At 55.3% G+C, this 16,486-nt stretch overlaps 5 protein-coding genes across 5 annotated transcripts; 3 read left to right on the top strand and 2 right to left on the bottom strand.

Annotated features, from left to right (window-relative positions):
- Positions 1-1,047: 1,047 nt before the first annotated feature.
- On the top strand, positions 1,048-2,044 carry INS49_002432 (uncharacterized protein; the record flags this gene model as incomplete). The annotated part of the gene is made up of 3 exons (XM_043163245.1): positions 1,048-1,120; positions 1,231-1,600; positions 1,672-2,044. 3 exons carry the CDS (start codon positions 1,048-1,050, stop codon positions 2,042-2,044), a joined length of 816 nt encoding a protein of 271 aa, XP_043031751.1.
- Positions 2,045-2,608: 564 nt separating this feature from the next.
- Positions 2,609-4,495, bottom strand: INS49_002431 (uncharacterized protein; the record flags this gene model as incomplete). Its single annotated transcript, XM_043163244.1, has 3 exons — positions 2,609-2,758; positions 2,819-4,349; positions 4,425-4,495. 3 exons carry the CDS (start codon positions 4,493-4,495, stop codon positions 2,609-2,611), a joined length of 1,752 nt encoding a protein of 583 aa, XP_043031750.1.
- A 738-nt stretch (positions 4,496-5,233) lies between these two features.
- Positions 5,234-6,627, bottom strand: INS49_002430 (uncharacterized protein; the record flags this gene model as incomplete). Its single annotated transcript, XM_043163243.1, has 5 exons — positions 5,234-5,311; positions 5,347-5,710; positions 5,767-5,832; positions 5,912-6,413; positions 6,495-6,627. 5 exons carry the CDS (start codon positions 6,625-6,627, stop codon positions 5,234-5,236), a joined length of 1,143 nt encoding a protein of 380 aa, XP_043031749.1.
- Positions 6,628-9,265: 2,638 nt separating this feature from the next.
- INS49_002429 (uncharacterized protein) lies at positions 9,266-11,011 on the top strand (the record flags this gene model as incomplete). Its single annotated transcript, XM_043163242.1, has 3 exons — positions 9,266-10,708; positions 10,889-10,921; positions 10,994-11,011. 3 exons carry the CDS (start codon positions 9,266-9,268, stop codon positions 11,009-11,011), a joined length of 1,494 nt encoding a protein of 497 aa, XP_043031748.1.
- Positions 11,012-13,451: 2,440 nt separating this feature from the next.
- On the top strand, positions 13,452-15,562 carry INS49_002428 (uncharacterized protein; the record flags this gene model as incomplete). Its single annotated transcript, XM_043163241.1, has 3 exons — positions 13,452-14,209; positions 14,261-14,597; positions 14,663-15,562. 3 exons carry the CDS (start codon positions 13,452-13,454, stop codon positions 15,560-15,562), a joined length of 1,995 nt encoding a protein of 664 aa, XP_043031747.1.
- Between the last annotated feature and the right edge of the window lie 924 nt (positions 15,563-16,486).

Genomic DNA, 16,486 nt, shown 5'->3' with positions numbered 1-16,486 from the left:
TTGGTGAAATCCTGTGTCACGGTTCTCATCAGTGCGAACGATGCAATTGGACCGAGCTTCCGTGCTTGTGTCCATCTACGATTTCTCTCTTATTTCTTTCTCTCCATATAAGCTGACGATTTTGCCCAACAGTTACCCAATTAATTCATCTGGAGACCGGAGGAGTCAACCAGGGACCTGAGGGAAGTCAAGGCCATCCTCCATCAGACGGCAGTGAACATTCTTGGGCAGACAGCACCGCCACCCAGCCCCGAGAGCCGTCGAGCTTGTTCTGCTGTGGTGGTCCGTCCCCGCGTGCCTACCCACGTGTGGGTCGTCGGTACCTGCTCCGAGCTCCCGACTTCAGATGAAGCCATTGCGAAACGCCCACTGGAGCCCATTGAAACATCGGCTCAGCCCACCTCACTACTCAATTGCCCCCCGAATCCAAAGGCAATTCGATCTTGGTGCGGGGTGGGCAGAGTGTAGTGGTAGGCATACCAGGCCCGTATGTATACTCGCTAACCAATATGCACTCGCTCGTGGAGTCGTCTCATCCGAACTAAGAGCTTTTAAACATCAAGCTCAGAAACGCATGAGATGCTTCTTCATGTTCCTGACATCCGTGTCACACGTACACGCGCACGCTCACGCTCGCTCTCTCTTTCTGCTCCCGGGACGGACGTGTACGTACCCGGTAGGGCCCATAGGGCGAGCCCTACGATGATGCAGGGCTGGGCGGTGGTCGCGCGCCGAGCGGACGGAAGAGGGGGGGGGGGGGGTTCTGGGAGTGTCAAGAGGCAGACGATGTGGGCAGAGTCTTGGCTGGCGTTGTATGTGGACGTGTCGAACGAGCAAAAGAAGCCTGGTCTTGTCCAGCTGCCGGTGGCGAGCCTCTCTCTTTGTTCTTGCCCTCCTCAGACTCTTCCTGTTGCGTTTACTTGGGTTGACCCCGAGCGAGTCCTGATCAATAATTTCTTGTTATGAACATGGTGATGCGGCAATAATAATAAGATACACGCTCTCTTCTTTTTTTCCCATGTCATTATTACTGTTATCTGGAAGAGAATGAGGCAACTCGTCTTCACGATATGCCTTGCCCTGACGGCAGCGAGGCTGTCACAGGCTGTTGACTTCGTCAGTAAGTTCAACCCGCCTTACACATGCACATGTAGATGTTGATTCAGGACACACTCGTGATCCCCCCCCCCATCCCGGAGAAACCATGTTGACCTCTTTCTCTGCACTTAGTCAACAGCCAGCCCTGGCCACTCGCACCGTCCTCCACGCCAAACAACAAGATCATCCCGGTCCTCGTCGGCGGCACCGCCCTGACCTTCACCCCGAACAGCGTCACCGCCAGGCCGGGCGACGTGCTCCAGTTCCAGTTCGCGGCGCGCAACCACACCGTCACGCAGTCGCTGCCGACCTCGCCCTGCCGGCCCATAGACGGCGGCGTCGGCGTCGCCCCGGGCGTCAACAGCGGCTTCGTACCCTTCGACGGCGGCGCGAGCGGCATGGTGGGGACCTTTAACGTCCCCGTCATGAGCACGCAGCCCATGTTCCTGTATTGCGCGCAGGCGATGCACTGCCAGCAGGGCATGGTCATGACGGTCAACGCGTGCGTATTTCCTACCCTGCTCCCCCTTATGCGCCGAGGCTGGCTTAGCTGACAAAAACAACCCGAAACAGCCAATCAACGGACCTAATTAACTACTTCAACGCCGCCGCAGCCGCACCGGCCAATGTCCCCGCGCGCTCCGTCGCCGGCGGCGTCGCGGGCGCGATCCCGCTGGCGAACGCGGTCCTCCCCAAGCCGTCGGCCGCGGCTAACGGTACCGCGACCGCGACCGCGACCGTGTTCACGACAGTCATCGTGCCGCCCTCGTCGCCCGCGCCTCCTCCTCCACCGCCACCGCCTGCTGTACAACCGCCTCCGCCTCCGCCTCCTCCCCCTCCTGCCCCCTCGGCCCCGCCGCCGCCGCCGGCGCCGGCGCCGGAGCCGGTTCGTGGTGGTGATGGGGCTGACCCGGCTGCGACGACCATGGTCATACTGCCATCGTGAGGGCCGGTCACGAAGGGTGGTCATGTCGGGATGTTGGCTTGGGGAAATCGGATATAATGAGTGGGCCTCTGTAAATACTTCACACAAGTCTTTGCGTACATACATGTAATGTTGGCTTCACACTGTTCCCATGATGAGGAAGTCAGCTTGATAGTGATTAGGATTTTCGAAAGCCTGTAGCAGATGAGACACAAGAGATACATAAAGCGCCGTGCAACCCTGCTCCACGAACGCTGTAGAAATAAGCCGTGTGCTGCCCTTGCACATCGACTGCTCCAAGACAGCCCGATGCCAGCGAAGAAGACGGGAGTGGCCGTCTGGACCAGCTTTTCAGTGCTTGGACTGCCCGGTGTTGGTGGTCAGATGTAAGCCTTGCTCTTTGGTCGACCTCGTCAAATTCAATCAGGGTATGATCGTTTCATCGTACATTACATTTCCTCCACCGGATGCAACCGACTTCCTTCCCGTGCCTGTCCCGTTTTAATCTCCATCATCGCCGCGCCTGCGGTGACTGAAATATGCTCGCAAAGCAGTATGCTTAGCCGACAAAGCCGAGTGCGGTCCCTAACCAACGCGAATCACACCAGCTGCAATGAGCTTCTGGATCTTGGAGCGCACACCCGCGTTCTTCATGTGCTCGCGAAGAGCCGCAGGGTCGGACTGGGCCTGCTGCAGGATGGACTGCATGACTGGATCCTGCATGACGGCCATGATCTGCGAAGGGGGTCAGCTTGGTGTGTCAACCGCAAATGGGACTGTACATGTGTCACTTACATCGGGGTCACGCATGATCCTCTCCCTCGTCTGCTCCTCGGTCTCACCTTCCCGGCTCTCGTACATCTTCGTTAGCGCCTTCTGCTGCTGCTGCTCGATCTCCCGGGCACTGGCGCCGTTGTGGTGCTGGGCGTCAACCTCGGCGGCCACCTCGCAAGCGTCCAGGCAGTCCGAGTACCTCTTCATCATGAACAGCGCCTGAGCCTTGCGGATGTATGCGCGGATGAAGGTCTTGTCCTTCTTGATGGCGGTGTTGCACTCATCCAAAGCACTGGGCAGCTCGCCGAGCTTGATCAGAGCCGCGGCCTTGTTCGAGTAGCCTCGGGGGTCCTCGGGGGCGCGCTTGGCCATGTCCTCGTAGGCCTTGTACGCCTCGGTGTACTCAGCCTTCTTAAAGAACTCATTGCCCTGGAGACGGGCCTCCTCGGCCTTCTCCGGGTCGATGAGCGCCTTCTTGGCGTCGTCAAGCTTCCGCTTCTCCGCGGCGCGGAGCTTGTTCAAGATATCGGGAGTACGGTGCTCACGCAGAGACTCGTTGTAGTACTCAATTGCCTTTGCCAGGTCGCCCTGCTTCTCGTAGGCACTACCAATGCGAGCGAGAGCCTTGGCTATCAGCTTGAAGTCGGCGTAGATCTCCCGGCCCTCGTTGACGGCCTTGTTGCAGGCCTCGATGCACTTCTCATAGTCACCCTTCTCGAAATAGGCGGCGCTCAGGTTGGTCAGGTAGGTGATGTCCTTGTGGGTCTCCCATGCCTTGGTGTAGTTCTCAATGGCTGCGTCGAAGTTCCTCTTCTTGTATTCGGCGGTACCCTGAGCCTTCAGCTTGTCGGCCTCCTCCTTTGCCTTCCTCTTGGCAATCGACTCCTCGTCCTCCTCCATGGGCTCTGGCTCGGGCTCGGGCTCAGGTGCCTTCTTAGCAGGCTCGGGCCTCTTAGGCTCAGGCACCTCCTCTTCAGCCTCATGGGGCGCGCCACCAGCTGGGCCAGCCTCGTCAGGCATGCCCATCTGCATGTCGACACCCATCAAGACACCGAGAACCTGCAGGAACCTCGGGTCGCCAGTGAGTTCCTGGGGGTTCAGAGACTTGGGGTCCCGCTGGATCTGTTGGATCTTGTTCATGAAAACGGGGTCGGAGATGAAGGAGCTCGTCTTGGGGTTGGCGGCGAGCTTTGCAATGAGGTTGGGGTCGCTGAACATCTGGCCGAGGCCGGCAGCGGGATCGCCCATAGGGTCTTCCGGAGTCTGCAGGGCCCGCTCAATGTTCGCAATGTCCTTCTTGACGGCAGCATTGTTCGGGTCGAGCTCGGAGGACTTCTTGTAGGCGTCGAGGGCGCCGGCAAGGTCACGCTTTCCGTGAAGAGCGGCTCCTTTCCGGCTCCAGCCCTTGGGCCAGTCGGGCTTGATCTCTGTAGTCTTCTCGGCATCTTTCAGGGCATTCTCGTAGTCCCTCTTGGAGGCATGTGCTGCGGAGCGGTTGCTGTAGAGGACGTGGTTGTCTGGTGTCAAGGCAATTGCCTGTGTGAATTTGTCACTGCAGAGGGCGACCGTCAGAATGTGAGGCAAAAGCAGGAGCAAACAGCAAGAATCAGGGCAGGGATATACTCACATAGCCTCGTCGAAGTCCTTCGCGGCAATAGCCTTGTTGCCCAGAGCTTTCAGCTCGTCCGCGGTCGACATGGTGGGGGATGCGACAGTGGTGGTGGAGTAAATTGATCTTGGCTGATTCTCGCAAAGCACAGAGCCGTAAAAGATGGAGCGGGTTCAAAGTTTACTTGGGATTTGTTGAGGGTTTGGGAAAAGAAATGTCTGAGGAGGAGAAGGTCAGAATGGGTGGTGTTACTGCCTATGATTGTTGTGGTTACCAGTGGGTGGTTGGTCGCTGAGACTGGTACTGGTCCTCCGTTTTCATCCCGGTCGGACAGGCAGGCTTCGATAGCATGGAGATTTCTAGGCCCTTCCATCAACCTTGACCATGAGCTCAGAAAACGGCTGCGCTGCGGGGCAGCTCCTGGACCCTGGACCCCTGCCCAGCTGGAGAAGCTTGGGCCAGCTGTGAGCCCCGAGGACCAGAGCCGTCTGCAATGATAGTGACCATGGAGACGGCAAGACGTTGATTAACGTAGACCTCATTACTACTATGCAACAGATTATCTCCTTCCACATCGACTCTGCGAGCATGCAGATGTTTAATTGATTTCACTGCGATTACTGAGGTATTTTACCCGTTCTTAAGCCTTGCAACCTCCGTCCCGCTTCGGTCTACCAAAGTGCGTACGAGAAGGCTGCGGATTCCTCGACAGACCTCCGTATCTGGCATATATGATGCATGCTGGCACACCGAGGGTCCTGCCTGTTTGGTTCCTGCCAACCAATGCTCCAGTACAATTCAAACAGGACCAGGCTCCCCTGGCTGATCTAAGCCTGCGCCTTCATCCCAGGTGTTGCACCCCTCGACTTGCGGGCAGCGGCGAGGGAGACTGTGACCAAGCCCTCCTGGAAAGGCCCATATCAGCCCAGATCCGGTGAACCTCGTCGTACATGTTGAAGCCAGTCGTTTGCTGCAACTGCGTCTGAGGGACAGCAGTTCCCTCGGTCGGCCGAGATGCCTTGAATGCCTTCCCCTCCTCCGAATTGGCCTGGACAATTTTGCCGCTCGGAAGCTGCACCAGCTCGATACTCTCATCAGCCTCGTGTATGGTCTCTCCACCGGTCACTCGCGTCGTCAGCTTCTTTCCCACAAATGATGGCGGCGGGGCCTCCTGGACCAAGCCTGCTGTCCGGCTTGATCGCTTTGTTTGGCCGAGGTAGAAAACCCGGAGCAAGGGAATCGCCTGCGCAATGATGTAGATTGCGACCTCAGCTTGGAAGAGACCAACAAGAGCCACCCACCATCTGCTGGGCATCAGTGGAAGGCCCTCCCCAATGTTTTGTGCGGCGTAGATCGGTACTCACAGGTCCAGTCTGGCGTCCCCAGCTCCTCGGTTGCTTTTGAGCTATGGCTGGCTAGTACCGTCCTGCACCAAATAATACTTGTTAGATGCTGAACTCGGACATCTAGGGCTCACGGTATTGGGCTTTCATAGTGTCACTCACCTGACCAAGCAGACTATGCCTGCCAGACCAACTAAACTCATAATGATGCCCACCCCCCATTTCTCTCTGCTCGGAATGTATATCTTTGCCAGCACCCTCCAAGGCAAATAAGCCAAATACGCGTCAGCAAGTATTGTGACAGCAGCGTTAGCCACATGTATCCAAACTGCAGTCTGCATAGGGACGCAGAAGCCAGATATCCCCTTGACGTCCGCGAGCGCATCGCAGAGGTCCAGCCATGTGATCACAGCCGCCGCGATGTTCACGGCACAGACAAACAAGACGACGACCCACAGGATCACTCGCGTCCTGCCACCGGAGAGCCGGATCAGGGTCACCGCAAAGGCGGTCTTGCTTAGAGCCATCGCAATATAGAAGAAGCTGATAGACGAGAAGGCCAGTACCCAGCCATGCGAGGTACCTTCAATGATCCTGAAGCCGTATGACGGCGCGGAGGCGGCCAAGCCATTACCGCACAGAAGCAGAGCCCAGGAGGCGATCACTTGTTGTCCCCATTGTCAACATATCCGTCCCGGTTTAGAATATAGCCCGGGTATGAGACCTACGGATATAATCGTCCCACCATAGCCCTTTGTACAATCTTGTCCTTGCCCAGAGCCGTGTGAAGAGAAAACGGTCGTCACAGCCCCGGAGAGTGAGTGTATCGCCTTGGCCAGCTCCTCGGAACCAGAGCGGAGGATGAATGAGTCGAGCATTGTAAACAGGCGGCGGAAGATTCCCGGAGGAAATATCTCCCAGAAGGCAAGAGGCGACAGTAGCGCTCGTGATAGAACACCATGCGAGAAGTGTAAACAGTATGGCGCGGTGCTGGGACCAGACCGGCATCCAAAAAAGCCCCAATTGAAGAAAGAGAAAGGGAGCAGAGGAAGAGAAAAACCGAAAAGGCTCGGATGGTGAGCCCTCGCTACGATGCGCAGGCACGGCACGCTTGCACTACCTTCCACAACCGGGGTCTTCAATCGAGTGTCCCATAGGTCGTTGGACCTGGAGTGCCTCGGCCCCGGCACCAACAACAATGTTAATATGGACCACGCTGCTGGATTGGCCGAATCGGCTCGAGGTTCCGATGGCCCCTTTCCTACCTGGGTGTTTTTCAGAGGCAACGTCCTCTACCGGTGCCCCATTTGATTTGAGGCACAGTGGATCGAGTCAACTACCTGAATATGATACATCACTGACACAGGTGCAAAATGGGTACCATGCCAAGTTGGCTCACATACCAGTCTTCTTTTACAGGTAGAAAGTTCTGCAACAGAGTCTTCTACAAGTCCGGATCCCCCTACAGGAACCTTTTCCGCTCACCTTTTTCTGGCATACTTCCAGTTTTCTGCTTACACATGCATGAACAATCAACGGCTGAACAAACGTCAGGCAGATCACAGACTCCGAGAAACTCACGCATGACCTTTTGAGCGACATTCATGTGGAACGCTGATTTCGACCATCAGAATTACAGACTTGAATCATTCAAAATTGCGCGGAACCTGATTTACGGGCGCCGGCCACACAGCTCGTCGTGCGGCTCATATGGATCTCAACCCGCCTCTCGAGATCATGCAGCCCAATGTTCGTGTGGGCGCGCAAACGGGCAGTAAGGCAAGGTATTAATGGGCCCCTGGGTCCTTCTCGCTGTTCGAGACCCAAATTATCTGTCAGTATGATTGAAGCAACGGAAGGGTCAACCGAGCGTCGTGTCTCAAGTGGAGCGCCGTTGTCAGCTGGCCAGGTAAGATGGCGCCATGGCGACCTCTTCACCTGTTGAAAGAGGTAATTCGCTGTAATCGGCCAACAAGATTCCAAATCAAGAGTGAACTCCACCTCAACGCATGAGGCTCAGGACGGCCGTGCTGGAAGTCTCTAAAAGCAGCGTCCTGGTCTTCTAACCACATGAACAATGTTCACGCTTATCTCGGAACCGGCTCGATTTGCGTGTTGATGGCTAGAGGTCATGCCCAGTTTGTAGAATAGCCTGGTCCATCAAGTGCTCCCTACCCGATGTAAAGGGAGACTTGAGTGCAAGAGATCCCTGGTTGAAACATTAAAGAATTAGAAAGAGAATTAAAAGGAGAATTAGAAGGAGAATTAGAAGGAGAATTAGAAGGAGAATTAGAAGGAGAATTAGAAGGAGAATTAGAAGGAGAATTAGAAGGAGAATTAGAAGGAGAATTAGAAGGAGAATTAGAAGGAGAATTAGAAGGAGAATTAGAAGGAGAATTAGAAGGAGAATTAGAAGGAGAATTAGAAGGAGAATTAGAAGGAGAATTAGAAGGAGAATTAAAAGGAGAAGGAGAAGGAGAAGGAGAAAGAGAAGGAGAAAGAAAAGGAGAGATCACTTAGCACTGAAAGTTTCTGAAAGATATATCTTATGATTTAAGCATGAAGACACCGTCAAGAGTTGGTCAACTCAATCGCTTTGACGCCGAAAGTGAAGAGACTAATGTTTGCACATGTGAGAACTCAAAACTGCATAAGGGTCACATTCACGCATATTAGATTCTCAAAGAAAAGCTGAGAAACTATGGATTCTGTTTTGGGTAGCCTGGCAATAATTGTCAAGAAGTGATTCAATTTCGATGGTTGTGTTGACTGCGAGAGATCAATCATTATCCCTTGCCTGAAATTCACTTGTAGCTGCAGCCGCATGTCATGCCCTTTGCAAACCTGGAATCGCTCACAATTGCAAGAAATCAGACCAACTGCATCCAAACAGTCGCTTGTCATAAACGCACAAGGTACCAAACACATTCCCAGCTACGAAGTTAGTGGCCTACAGTCAGTGTATTCAGTGCATTCGGGAATCCATGGTACTGATGGCAAGAGGTATTGAAGAAGCTGTACAGAAATTCCAGCCAGCACTGATCACTGACTGGGAGCATTTTATAGGAAAGCTGGATCAAGCCTACGCCCTTATTGTAAGACATGCCTACTTATGCCCCGATGCTCCAAATGATGTGACCCGCCCTTGTTGGACGCAAGAAGGTAATTTGGAAAGATCTGGGATTTTTACGATAGACCAAGTCATCCTTCAGGAGATGAAGATTTGGCAGATCGAAATGATTTATTTGTTCACCCGCGGTTAGTTGTTAATGGCTGCCTGGCCTGCCTGAGCACCTACATCCGTTAAGTCCCTCCTTCAAATGGGAGCGGCTCCAGGCGCTGGCCAGCTTATGTAAGCCAGCGCCAAGCCTGTCTGAGGCGTGCCTTGGATCGACCGACGACTTAAAATAATTCCCGTCTTCGTCACCATTAAATCTCAGCAGCACGTCACGGCAATCCTACAAAGTACACGCATACCCCACCCTGAGACGTCCTGCTTTCTCCTCTTCAACAACCATGGATCCCGGTCGACAGGCAATGATCGATAGTGGGAGGTCGCCGCAACGGCAGGACAGGGACATCACGGGCCCACGACGCGATCCCAATAACCGAATCACCAAGCCCTCGAAACCAAGCCCTTCAAACGCCGCAGCCAGTACTGCCCGCTTCCTCAGCCAAGACGATCAATCCAGGAAATTTGTAGCCGACGAAGACAAGTTTGTCCTCAAGCAGTCCAAGAAAAAGGCCGACATCAGAGTCCGAGAGCGACGAGCCAGACCTGTCGACTACCTGGCCTTCAACCTCCGTTATATTGACAACGATCGGGACGTCTTCGACGATGACGATGGGGATATCGAAATAGAGGTACCGTCACCTGAAAGAATAGTGGACAGCTCGAACTTGGCAGAGCTTAAGGAGCTGGAGTCAGATATCACCTCGTTCCACACACTGGAGACCAGCCAGAGAAACCGCGACTACTGGAGCTCTCTTCTCACTCTCTGCAACGATCGGAGGACGAAACTACAGGGAAATGACCACGAAGGCCGCGCCGTCAGCTCCGTGTCCTCGGATGTCGACAGGATCCTTGGTCCCAAGACGTTTGAGCAACTCGAGAGTTTGGAAAAGCAGATCAAGGCGAAATTACAGTCGGACGAGCAGATCGATACGGACTACTGGCAGGGGCTTCTGAGAAATCTGCTGGTTTACAAGGCAAAGGCGAAGCTCAGGAAGATTTGCGAGGCTATTAAGGAGAGCCGCATCGAGCAGTTCAGGTCCATGAACCCAGCCAAAGCAGACGCTCTTGCATCGGCCGATGTTGATGGCTCTCGGGCTGCGGTGAACTCTGGAGGGGCCACCTCACGAGCGCCGAATCTTCCACCCGCCGCTTCCTCTTCTGCTGGTGCCGGTGCTGCTGGTGCCGCCTCCGAAGGCAGCAGTGCGCCCCCTGGAACCGCACGATTTGCGCCGAGCGAAGCGCAGGACTTCTCCCAGGCTACTCGAGCCCTTTACGAGCGTGAGGTGGCGCGCGGAATAAGCGAAAACGAGGAGATTTTCACGGCAGAGGAGGCTGTCCCCAGCGCCGCGAAACCGAAATGGGCCGACAAGTATCGGCCTCGAAAGCCCCAGTACTTCAATCGTGTCCAGATGGGCTACGAATGGAATAAGTACAATCAGACGCACTACGACCACGACAATCCTCCCCCGAAGGTGGTTCAGGGTTACAAGTTCAACATCTTCTACCCGGACTTGATCGACAAGACCAAGGCGCCCACGTTCAAGATCATCCGGGAAGGCGGGCGACGCAGAGGAGAGTCTTTTGCCCCGGCAGGCGAGGAGGATACTTGCCTACTCCGATTCATAGCGGGTCCGCCGTACGAAGACATCGCATTTCGCATTGTAGACCGAGAATGGGACTACTCAGCGAAGAGGGACCGGGGCTTCCGAAGCAGTTTTGACAAGGTACGTCCCACTATTGTTCCATTTGGCCTTGCCATAAAGTGTGCGAATTTCGATACCTGGCCATTCCAATAGAAATGTGGTAAAGACGTTTCTCTTTGTGAGCGCTATAAATTGAAAGAATACAGAGGGGGGGGGGTGTGCAACACCTTTTGTCACCCAGTTGCTGACCATCGTCGACAGGGCATTCTTCAGCTACATTTCCAGTTCAAAAAGGTTCGTAATATGCTCGACTCGATTTTAATTATTTTCTTCAAATTCAAACGGAAGACTGACAATTGTGTACAGATTTACTACAGAAAGTGATGCGGCCGATGTGCGGTTTCTACTCGACGTACGCATGCCAGCACCGGAGCCCGAAAGTACCTTGGGCGTGTGCCTGAGGTGATGCGATACCTCTCAGGCCAAGGTTGTGGGCGGTGGGGATTTGAATCTTGGTTAGTCTCTTGACAGCTGCGAGACCAATTGGACAGGGGTGGACCTGACATTTGTATCGCCAACATCACCTGGTGGACAAAACGACACGATTTTGGAAGGATGGTCATTCTGGGAGCCTCTGATACTTATGTAATCGCATCATACGTTGCCTCTGCTGCAGGGCGCATGGGACTAATGGCAGGCAATAGGCTTTCTGTGAAACCTCGCCGGTACTATCGCGGCCTCCTCGCCCGCTGTCCGCGTCCCGACACGCTGATCCTGACCACGCCATCGTCATGTCCCCAGCCATCGAGTCTGGCCGCGCTCGCCCGGCACCTGACTTGTACAACCTTCAGCTGCCTGCGGCTCCCTGTTGGGAAGGCTGATACCGCTAGTTGCTCTTGTGCTCCCCTGTCTTGGTGCCCTTACACTGCGCTGATTGACCGCTGGCTCCAAGAAAAGGGTGCACGACTTTGTGGTTTCAACCTTTGGGCGAAGGATGTTGTGCAATCCACCGTCGACAGCCATCCGCAAGGAGACCTGGCGGCAGCGGTGAGGTTCAGGTACCCGCAAGGCCGGCTTCCTCTTCGTCTGGCCATTCCTTGAGATGCATGCAACCTGGCCCAACTGGGACTGATTAGCGATAGATTGGCATCGACTTTTCTGGCCTCTTCCAGATGCTTCACCCTCCCGTCTCATGCAAGCATCTTCCTTCTCCCGGGGGCGGTCTACATTTGTTACCCTTGGGTACATGGTCATGACCTGTCCCGTAGCCTCTGTTCAAACGAAATCATTGGCAGAACTCGCGGGATCGAATGCAGCCTTCCGCACGTCTCTGCGCCTCAGCCGTCACGGCTCTGTTAGGCACAAGAAGCCCTGACGGTCTAGAGACCATGGGGAACGGGCAACCGTCCGGGCGAAGTCTGCCCACAGATACAACCTGGCCGACCATTCGAAAAAAGGCGCGATAAAGTACCCCTTTCTTTGACCTGCCAGGCAGAAGCCCTGTCAAGCTTCACCTCCCCTTCACCAGTATACACGGCTCTTTCTGCTCGCCTCTTGTTCCACAATGCTCGCCTCCCCCTTACGTTTCTTTCCACTTTGCCTTGGTGTCACTCTAGGCCCACTGACCTGATGCGACCCCCATGCTCGGCCCCCATGCTACCCAGGGCGAGCCCCCTGTCACGTATGGGGCTGACATATTTGTGCCTGCGTGCGGGTAGGGTGGGCCTGAACGGCTTTGTGGTTGCTTCCTTCGGTACGTATGTGAGTGCTTTAGATGCTCGGCACCCAAGAAAGATCCCTTTGTATATTGGAGCAGTGGAGATTGATCCTTACATGCAGCTGCAGACTTCTGTTGCCAGGCGACAGAATGCTATCTGGCCCCAGATGAGACCGCGTCAGGAGACAGACGGTAATCGCAGCAAGTCATTGCTCGTTTGCACAAAGATTTTGCTAACACCCTATCCGCACACGCACGCGCAACCCGTGGCAGCACACAAGCACACACGCACGCACACTACCTTACACACCTGCCTGAGTTCGTGTGCATAGACAGGTCCAAATAGCCCCGCATGCCCTGTATGGAGGTACAAAGTAGAAAGTACACGATACGGGGCTCTGCTGGAGCATGTCTGAGCTGGCAAGTAGCTTGTCATTTGCATCACTGCACTTGCGTTCGCTAGGAGCACTCCTCGAAGCTTTAGGTTACCCCCCCCCCCTCTCACAAGCCCCCCCTGACCTGCCTCAATATGCCGACAAGACGTAGCCTACTACCCTTGTCTGTCCTGATCTGCAAGGAGAGTCTGTATTTGGGCGCAGGCAGATCTTCCATGGCCCATGCGCTCTGAGTGACATAGAAATTCGATCTTGGTCACCTAGTGGCCCAGATCGTCTCCATCCTATCGGAGGAGGAGGGAGATTGAAAGACAGAGAGAGGAGAGAGGGAAATGGAGATATTAGTTAAGGCAGAATCCTCCGGACTACAAGTGTTCGAGCAGAGCTTCCTGCCTACACATAGCATAGCCTGCAGGCTCCCACTCACCGTCAGCTTTTAGATTGTTTCCCCGTGCTCCAGTTCGTCGTATCAAGCACCACAAGCAAGCACCTGCCCTGACACCCAGATCCGTCCTAGAAGCTGTTGTCTCTCGTTTCCTCTTGACTCGTCGCCATCATTGTTTCACTCCATCCCAGCCGTGGTCGCCAAACAGGAATAATCCGGATGACTCAACAACATCTATTGTTTCATAGCCGAGACAGACACCACATTCATCGCGAGTTGCTATCGCCGTCAGCCTTGAGCATTGTGGTCCGGTATCAGGAATACGAGATGGCTCAAGACGCTGGACGCCTGGATGGCCTCCCGCCAGTCGCCTCCCCCGATGCCTCTGGACCATACTCACCGTGTAGCAACGTCCACCTGAAACATGAGTATTCCCTCTGCACGACACAAGCATCTCTTGAAGCTATCACAGACATCAACCCGAGCCTTAACGGTCCCTACTCGCCTGCTACTGTCCCGCCCCAAGCTCATGAGACACGCCGCTCGGCAGCCGCCACGACCTCGTCTCATGATCATAGTGACGGAACAGACAGACCTGAGCGCGGCGGCTCATCTCCGACACCACAGCACCCTGGCCTGGGTCTGCATTCTCAGTATGAAGAATACAGCCCGGAGGATCTCCCGCAACGCATGCGAGATTTCCAGGAGAGCCACTCGACCGACTTCGACGGCTACAGCCCTGACACAGTCTCTAAGCCCCCGGCTGAAAGCGTTTTGACTTCTCGGTCAAGTCTCGCCTACAGTGTCAACAACCGCATCGATGGGCTGCCCTTGTGTGATTTGGGTGTACAGACTCAGCCCGGGGAGGAATGGGCGGCCTGGGAGCCTTGCGCCCCTCCTCAGGAAGGCACCTACCAGCAGTCACTCCACCCCGCAGGTCACTTTGGTCTCGCATCGTCCGCGGAAGGAGCACAGACTACCTCCTTCCCCTACACTGCAGCGGCGAGCGGGCCAGGACGACCCTACCAGAACATCCGAGGAGACGACATTTCCTTTCCACCAACTCCAACTCATGGAACCTACAGGTACCAAAGTCCCGCAGATGTTATTCCCATGACAAGGTTGTCTCCCTGCAGCAGCACTCTGGCCATGGGAAGCGACGCCATCTGTATCCGTCGGGAGGACACTGCGCCCCTTTCCGACCCTGACATCGACATGGACGCCGACATGGTCTACAACCCCAGCCTCTACGATGCTGAGGATGTTATTGGGTCAAGGTCATCGACTGAGCCTGTGGGAGGTAAGAACGACGAGCCGTACGCCCAGCTCATCTACAGGGCGTTCATGTCGCGGCCCAACAAGTCAATGACGCTGCAGGAGATCTACCAGTGGTTCAGGGAGAACACAGACAAGGCGAAGAGTACGGGCAAGGGCTGGCAAAACTCCATCAGGCACAACCTTTCAATGAATGGGGTAGGCGATTCTTTCCCGATGAGTTGAGGCGAAGGAGGTTCAACTGACAAGATGCTGTTTGGCAGGCATTTACCAAGCGGTGCTCAAACCAGCCAGCCCTGAACAGCGATGGGAGCCTGTCCCTGGACGCCTCGGCCGTGGATGGAAGGAAGTCGACTGAATGGTATCTCGAGCCCAAGTACTATGGTGGCGTGGAGAGCACGACGAGGTACCGCAAGGGCAACAGCAAGGGTGCTGTCCGGGCCCACCACAGGGGTGATCGAGCGGTTCATGGGAACGTCAAAGCCGTGTCAGGCAGAAAAGGTGGTTACCAAGCCGCCCACAACAGGAAGAGAACGAAAGCTGAACAGCAACAAGAAGCAGCTCGCCAGCGAAACCAACGTCTGCAGCAATGCGGGCCTCACTTCTACCCAGATGAGGATGGCCGCTACTACCCTGAATACCCCCGCCAGTTGCCTCCGAACACGTCCTCTCCCTACCAGATCCAGGCTTCACCGGGCCTGAAAAGACACGCCGGGATGCCTCCCAGCCGACAAACCCACCTGAACATTAACTACTTCCAGTCCGAATTCGTGGAAAATGCTCACGGCACGCATGAGAAAGGGCTATCGAGCGATGTCGATCCCGCCGCCGAGCCAACGACGCCCCCGGGCTCGGAGCACGAGCCGCAGGTTGACGACCTCTCATACGGCAATAAGTACCACCACCCTTACCTGCCCGGGTTCTTCGCCAATACCGACGGCAGCTACCATCACCCGGCGGCGGTGGCGGCGGCGGCATTGTCACCCCCGGTCTACCCGCAGCAGTCGGGTTACACGCTCCACCAGGTGGAGGGAATCTTCGAGGCCCCCGCGGGGATCGAAACTCCTCTCTTTCTCAGCGGCAGCAGTCTGACTGGCGAGGAGGCCGCGGCCTTGATGGCAGCAAACCCCCCTTGGGCGAACGCGGGGCCATACTGCGGATGAGACTGCGGATGGGACTTTTTCTTCACTGGGCTTTTCGGCCACCCCACCCCTCTCAATCTTTCTCTCTCTCGTCGTTCAACCTCCTGTCGTTTTTTGTAACGTGCCTCACGGAAACTGGCTGATAGGAAAGTGACAGGCGGCAGCATTCGAGGTAAGCGGTCCAACTTTTTCAGGCAAACTAGTGGCTGCCGTGCAGCTCGGGCACCTTCGACCAGGGTTTCCGTACCCGGTTCCATCGATCGCAAAACGCAGGCTGACGCCACCGCAACGCAGTGTGTGGATCAGCCCTATAAGAAACAAGCAGCGGGGTTCTTGACAACGCGGGCTCCTGCAGGCCCCTTGCGGGAGTTCGTCCCGGAGAAACGAGGAGGAGTAGAAAAAGCAGAGACTGCGGTCACTAGTGAGCTGTCAGAGCCCGGGGATGTACTCCCAGCTGTCAACCGGACGTTCCGGCCGATCATCCTGTGCATGGCTTCAGGGTTCGAGGCCGTCTAGGCCGTCACGTCTGTGCGTTGTGCGGCGGGGTGCTCTTGCTTTTTCTTCTTGGCTGCCGGCAAGGGGCTCAAAGTGATGGTGTGTGTGTGGGGGTAGGGACTCTTTCTGCGTCCTGCGTTGGCATGGGGGGATAGGCTATGAGATCGGGGCTTTTCTCTCTCTTTCCTTTTCTCTTTCTGGACGGATGATTTGTTTTCTCCTTGCCTGATATGGTTCTATGTGTTACTCCGTTTGCCGGGAATGTTTCCTATTGGGCGCCACTCAGCCTGTCTGGTGCGTTCGAGGTGGTTGCACTGCGGATCGTTTTGGGAATAGGCCGGGGCATGAATCTCAACGTGGTCAAGGAGGCGGCGGCGTTTGAACGAAAAGAGACTGTAACGTTTTGCTATGATGATGACATTTAATACCCATGCTTTACTGACCCTCAAA

Source organism: Diaporthe citri, assembly GCF_014595645.1.
Source record: "Diaporthe citri strain NFHF-8-4 chromosome Unknown scaffold_1, whole genome shotgun sequence".
In the NCBI taxonomy this organism is placed as follows: Eukaryota; Fungi; Ascomycota; class Sordariomycetes; order Diaporthales; family Diaporthaceae; genus Diaporthe; species Diaporthe citri.
This window is presented reverse-complemented; position numbering and strand designations above follow the sequence as displayed.